Source organism: Anastrepha ludens, chromosome 2 (assembly GCF_028408465.1).
Source record: "Anastrepha ludens isolate Willacy chromosome 2, idAnaLude1.1, whole genome shotgun sequence".
Taxonomy (NCBI): Eukaryota; Metazoa; Arthropoda; class Insecta; order Diptera; family Tephritidae; genus Anastrepha; species Anastrepha ludens.
Window position 1 is genome coordinate 949,628 of NC_071498.1, and position 6,319 is coordinate 955,946.

Here is a 6,319-nt window from a genome sequence, read left to right on the forward strand (position 1 = left end):
TATTTTCCCTTTTCATTTATTAACGGTGACATGAGTTAATTCAAAACTTAAATGGCAACAAATCTCTCAACATGCCGTTGCAGCATCATATCCACTTTCTGTGCAGAGCAGAAAGCTTTCGTTGAACGCCTCTGGTACTTACTTATGCATGTCTGCAAATGTAATGAAAGCATATTCTCTGTTCAAGGCGGTTTGCTGATGTTAAAGTAACGTCGCAAAGAGAAAACATATAAACCGGCATGAAATCAGTGACCGGCCGGCAGTTGTTATTTTCTCTCTGTAAAGCTCAGTTACCAGACTAGAAATATTTTTGAATGGACAAAATAACGGACAAAAATATGCTGGATAATAATTGGCGCCTCCTTCTGGATCATATTGAACACTGAACAAATCTACTTAGATGGATAAGGTGGAACTAACCACTCACATTGTTTCTTTAAATTGAAATAAAATATGAAGTGCTTAGATTTTCATTTCTCAACTCTGTATATTTCGAAATTCAGTATAATGGAGCCTCACCAAAGCTTGACTCAGTTTTACTTCCATATTCGGCCGCCGTAGCCGAATGGGTTGGTGCGTGACTACCATTCGGAATTCACAGAGAGAACGTAGGTTCGAATCACGGTGAAACACCAAAATTAAGAAAAACTTTTTTCTAATAGCGGTCATAGTAGGTCCCTCAATTTGTAGAACAACATCAAGACGCACATCACAAATAGGAGGAGGAGCTCGGCCAAATACCCAAAAAGGTGGATTGGATTGCTAACGTATTCTTCTTTAACATAGTTCAGTATTTTACTCACATTAATCCTTGATACCCTTTTCACTCCGCTCGGGAGCATACTGCTTCGACAAGACTCTGCCCATATACATGGTTCTGGGCTGTTGTTTTTGCGCCGTTCCATGTGAAGTTGGCATCTGCTAGTTTGCGCTGCATCGACCCTCGCGTGTTCCAGTTCCCCACATCGCGTCGTTGTTGACAGTGTTCGGTCAGAATATTAGGGTGTCCCACTTTCTGATTGAATTTGAAAATTATGCCATTGCAGTTTTACTTAAATAAACGGAGTTTCCGTTAATATTTATTATAGCAATTATGCATATGTCTTAAAATTCTGTGAATAATTTCTTTGTTTATATAAATTTGAATTTTTCGAATATTAGTGTCCCAGTTTCTTTTTGGCTCACTACATATATCGATGTAGATTTTCTATACCATATTTCTTATGCCCACCATTTGCCCAGTTTGTCAACAGATACAAAACTTTTGTTAAGGTTTTAGTAGAAATGAAAAAATTCAATTACAGTTTATTCCATAATAGCATGGAACCAAGAAAGTAAATATAAAATACATTCATATATGGGAAAAAAATTTAAATTATTTAAAAAGTAAAGAACTGAGAACGAGCACAATTTAGATCTAGGCTTAGAATACTTATATCTGAATAAAATTTAAAGATTTCCTGTGGGCACATCTCCCACAGTATTCCATATTCACATAAAATTTCTTGTACTGAATTTATTTTTAGATCATTTCCTTCTTCTTCTTGTTTGATTCTCCAGTATGTTTTGTTTTTCACATCATGCATATTTGGGCACAGGCACAACAGATACAGCTATACATTCGCCTACGGGCGATCGCCTTTAGGCGTCCCCACCTCCATTGCCCCCACGCGTTGTGTTGCAACTACGCATTGTTGTACCGCCATACTTACTGTGGTGCAAGTGTTCATCGCTACGTGGCGTCATGCCATCGGAGCTTATTTGAAACTCATCATCGTCTTCTTCGAAGGCGGGCTTGCTCATTTTCATGGCATCTTCTAAGCGAAAAATGTTACTTTTGGGCAAGGGCTGATCGTCGCATTTTAGTTCATTCATTTGAATTTGAGTGCAAAAGCGTTGAATGTGTTCCAATACTTCACGCATTCCCATCTCAGACGACTTTTGACTCATGCTGCGCTCCTCTGCTGCTGAGGGTGGCGTCTGAATGGGGTTCCGACAGGAACAAGCATTTTGCACTTTTTCACCTTCGTTGGTTGATGTGCTTTGTTTTGACCCGCCACCTCGTTTCTCCGGTGGCACTTCCGATGGAGTTGGTGCGGCACTTGGTTGGGTGCCCGACGAGGACGCAAGCATAGTATGGTGTTGGTAGAACATTTTGTCATACTCCGACTTCATGCACAGATATCTAAAATGGCGCGAGTTCTCCTCACCATAATGAACAACTTCTATAGTAGAGACATAATAAAAATAAAGAAATAATCTGCTAAATCTTGCTTACTGTTATTTATTTCAGTTTGTAGTTTCTTAAGTAATGAGTTTGTAGACTTCAGTTCCGCAGAAAAACGATCTACTTTTGCCGACAGCTCGCGAAAATTACGATTTAGTAGATCTGAGATGGATTTCTAAGGATAAAAAATTAGAAAGTGGCATTCTGATAATACTCCGGGCGCTTACTCCAATGGCATTTTCAACTGTTTGACGTATGAGTTCAAAAAACTCTTCAGTGTCATCGTCCTTATCGTCGTCGTGATTGTTGGCGTGATGATGGTGGTGATGATTAGAATGCTCTTGAATGCGTACATCTTTTTGGCGGTTACTATCTGCAAAGTTTACGTAATTCTTATTGTCGTACAGGTTGGGCACATTGTAAACTGCCGGTAACGGAACATAACTATTTTTTTCTGGTCGTGCGGTTTTAGCTTTAACACTGCTGCTGTGATCTTTCTTGGCATCGTCCGGCTTCATTACTTTCTCCTCCTTGCCGAAAAACTTATCTGATTTCATATTACTACTGGCCGGACGTGCACTCTTGCGACGACTTGTAGCCAAGCAGCTGGCTCCAATTGTGGCATTGTTGCCATTAAGAACTGCTGCGTTGCCAGATGTCAATTGACAGTTGGCATTGTAAGGCGTATTCGTGATAATATAATTTCCGTATTCCCCGCGGTCACGCGAATTCTTCGCCATATTGTTGCTCACTTGGGATTTAATCGTGTTCGCTTCAAATTTCGAAGTGTACAGCTCTTCGACAGACTTTCGTGATCGTTGCCGTACCATTTTGTTCGGATAATCTGTATGCTTCTAGTGGTTGAGGATTAAATGATGGTTTTTGTTGTTTTGAATCCTTTAGCTGAGGCGACACTGCGCAGAAAGCACGTTACTAAGACGATTTTGTTGCTATCCTGATTACTTGATAGCTAGGGAAGGGACGAGTGTAGGCGATAACAAAATTAGTATTTGAGGCTTTTCTAAATAAAAGTTTTTTTAATTTTTGACGAAAATATCAGTTTGCGTTTCTTTGAATTGTGCCCGAAAAATTAAATACACTGAAGTGGAGAACTCAAAGTATATATAGTACATGCCAGAAGAGTTATATATGTATACAGACATGGCTCACAGCGCCGGCTGAGATCAATGCATATAATGGGGAATTTCACTTGGAACTGTTAAAATATGTGGTATGTTTGTAATTCAGTTTCTTTAATTGTTATAGTGGAGGCTAGCATAGCAGAATGCCTTTGTGAGTGAGGGCTGGGGTTTGAAACCTACTGTCTGCTTGAAGCACCAAGTGAAAGGAAAGGTTTTTTCTAGTAGCGATCGGCAGGCAATGGCAAACCTCCGAATGTATTTCTGTCATGGAAAAGCTGCTCATAAAAAACATCCGCTGTTTGGCGGCGACATAAAATTGCAGGCCTCTCCATTTGTGGAATAAAATCAAGACGCACGTCACAAATAGGAGCAGGAGCTCGGCCAATCACCTAAAAGGGGTTTAAATTAGGGTGCATCCCTCTCCGTACGAGAGAGTCGATACTGTTTTTCCAAGAAATTGTAAAATGCATTGTATTTGGAGATGCACACCTTTGAAGCTTAAACTCCTCCTTTTTCCAGGCCGCCTAACGGAAGCACAGATAATGTGACATAGTACAGGGTGGCTGATGAAAGCCGCTACCAAAAAAAAATTGAATAACTTTTTTTCTTTTTAAGTTATCTGTTCCATTTTTGTTTTAATTTGCAGATTGATCTTTAAAATTTATTAAAATGGATAACTGGGATACGCAAACAAGAATTTGGATAGTCCGCCGCTATCACGCACTGGAGTCCGTAGTTTTGGTACAGAGAGAGTACAGGCGGATGTTTGGCGGCGATCCCCCGAACAGATGGACCATAATGAGACTGGTGAATAATTTTTCTGAGCAAGGAACAGTCGCAAGAAGGCCTTATCATCGAAACCCACCAGTTCGGACGGAGGAAACGATCGCTGCTGTAGCTGCAGCTATACAAAGCAATCCAAGGGTTTCAACAAGAAGCTTATCTGCTCAACTTGGTGTCAGCCGACAGTCTTTGCAAACAATAATGCACAAAGATTTAGACTTATTTCCCTACGAAATTCAAATGGTTAACAAACTGAATGCAGCAGACTTGCCGATTCGCTTGTAATTTTGCCAGAAGATCCTGCAAATGGTGGAAGAAGACCAAAACATGTTAAACTGCCTTTTCATGTCTGATGAGGCCCATTTCGATTTAAACGGGAATGTGAACAAACAAAATTGTCGAACATGGAGTACTTCTAACCCACAGATACTCCACGAGACGGAATTGCATCCTCTTCGCGTGACAGTGTGGTGTGCGGTTTCTTCACGCTGTATTGTAGGGCCTTATTTTTTTGAAGAAAATGGTCACACCGTTACGGTTACTGGAGACCGTTATTTGAAAATGCTGAAAGAATTTTTCTATCCAGAACTACGCCGAAAGAGAATTCCTTTCAACTCTGTGTGGTTTCAACAAGATGGGGCAACGTCTCACAAGATGCCGCACTTGTGTCAACGAGCATAGGGGGCATTTAAATTCAATTATTTTTAAAACTAGTTAAGCTACATTTAATAAAATTTAATGACCTTCAACTTGAAAAAAAAATAAATGAATTCCATACACTAAAAAAAAAGTTTTTTGAGTTTCTCAATGTAGTAAAATTCATCAGCCACCCTGTAAGTACTGTATAAAACGAGTATACTCGTATGCCGGGATACTGCATGCATATGTGTGCGTTCATACCCATGGCAGCATGAAGGTCGCGCTCCCCTGAGATCGGGCGACTAAGCTGGGCTCTAAGCTACCGTGGGGGTCGGCAGGTTGCGGATAGCCGGACGGCCTGTAGTAGCAGGTTAGTTGCGAATAAGTTCTAACAAATAAGCAGCCCCCGACAATGAGCGGCAGAAACGGAGGAAGCGGTCTAAAAGCTAGCTAATCCGAAGAAGTTCCTGTGACAAAGGCGAAACGACACCGCCTTTATAAAAATAAGTGTCCCCCTCACCATGCAAAGGCATGGTGAAAATACAAAAAACCAGAAGCGACTGACTCATATTGGGCGGCTCCCTGGTCAGCGTCTGTCCTTCATGTTAGGGGCGGCTGTTAATTTAATACGATCTACATTAAGACCGAGCCCAGTAAGGTCTTAATCATGGAATACTGGAATACGTTAGGACATATCGCCACGAGCTGACGACTGTATTATTCTGTTTCCCTAGTAAGCGGAGTGATATCTAGCTGAAACGGCATTCAGGCTAGTAATCCAGTTGCCCCCGCCCCGTTAAAATGATGGCAAGTTTCTAAGAACGCTCCATATCCTGTCGCCATTAAGTGTCGGCGTAGGTCTAGATGTAACATGGATAACGACTTATGAGTTGGGGCCCAATAAACTAGAAATGAATTCAAACCAAGCCAAAAAACAAACCACGGAAGGAAGTGAAGTTTCAAAAAAAATAGCATCAGAGGTACCAACAACTATTGCAGATGGCAATAACGGCAGCGGCGAAATGCTCAAAAACCCGTTCCAAAGGAGCTCAAGGTTGGCATATTCACCACCAGGCACGGAAAGAACCAGGTCGGCATCACCGTGCATGCAGCACTTTGGCTTCACGAAAGCGATGACGGCCGAAGAAATATATCGAGCCATCGGCGATAAAGTCAAAGAACTCGCCGAAATGATCGAGCTTCCGAAGAGGAACATAAACCAGCCAATGCGAGATTTGGTCACGTACATAACGGGCCTGCACAAAAAACTGGAGGGATCTATCCTTACGCCGGAAAACCTGGCGTTAAGAGGGGCACATAGGGAACCATCTACTGTCAAAGATGGATGTACCCAAACTTCGCCTCTTATAAAGCGTATAGAATCTACGCCAAAAAGGGCAATCGACAACGCCGCTGCAAGGAAAAGTCCTGCCAAAAGAAATAAAAATAATCGAGTCGATGCTTTGAGAAATACGCCAGTTAGAATGACAGAACACGTGCAAACCGAAAAATGGGAGATGGTTAAATC

At 41.5% G+C, this 6,319-nt stretch overlaps 1 protein-coding gene across 2 annotated transcripts; it reads right to left on the bottom strand.

The window, feature by feature from the left end:
• Positions 1–1,295: 1,295 nt before the first annotated feature.
• LOC128856131 (uncharacterized) lies at positions 1,296–3,329 on the bottom strand. Of its 2 annotated transcripts, none has more exons than XM_054091539.1 (3): positions 2,455–3,329; positions 2,279–2,402; positions 1,296–2,222 (listed from the first exon to the last, which is right to left on the bottom strand). In XM_054091539.1, exons 1-3 carry the CDS (start codon positions 3,055–3,057, stop codon positions 1,642–1,644), a joined length of 1,308 nt encoding a protein of 435 aa, XP_053947514.1. In that variant the 5' UTR covers positions 3,058–3,329; the 3' UTR covers positions 1,296–1,641. The 2 variants fall into 2 exon arrangements, with proteins under 2 accessions (XP_053947514.1, XP_053947513.1); XM_054091538.1 differs by having other exon boundaries at positions 1,297–2,225.
• Between the last annotated feature and the right edge of the window lie 2,990 nt (positions 3,330–6,319).

Excerpts from the sequence above, each read along its gene's own strand:
- LOC128856131 (XM_054091538.1), bottom strand. The coding sequence starts at position 3,057 with ATGGTACGGCAACGATCACGAAAGTCTGTCGAAGAGCTGTACACTTCG. Across the intron at positions 2,403-2,454 it reads CAGTTGAAAATGCCATTGGA|AAATCCATCTCAGATCTACT; the intron begins GTAAGCGCCCGG and ends TTTTATCCTTAG. Across the intron at positions 2,226-2,278 it reads ACAAACTGAAATAAATAACA|AAGTTGTTCATTATGGTGAG; the intron begins GTAAGCAAGATT and ends TCTCTACTATAG.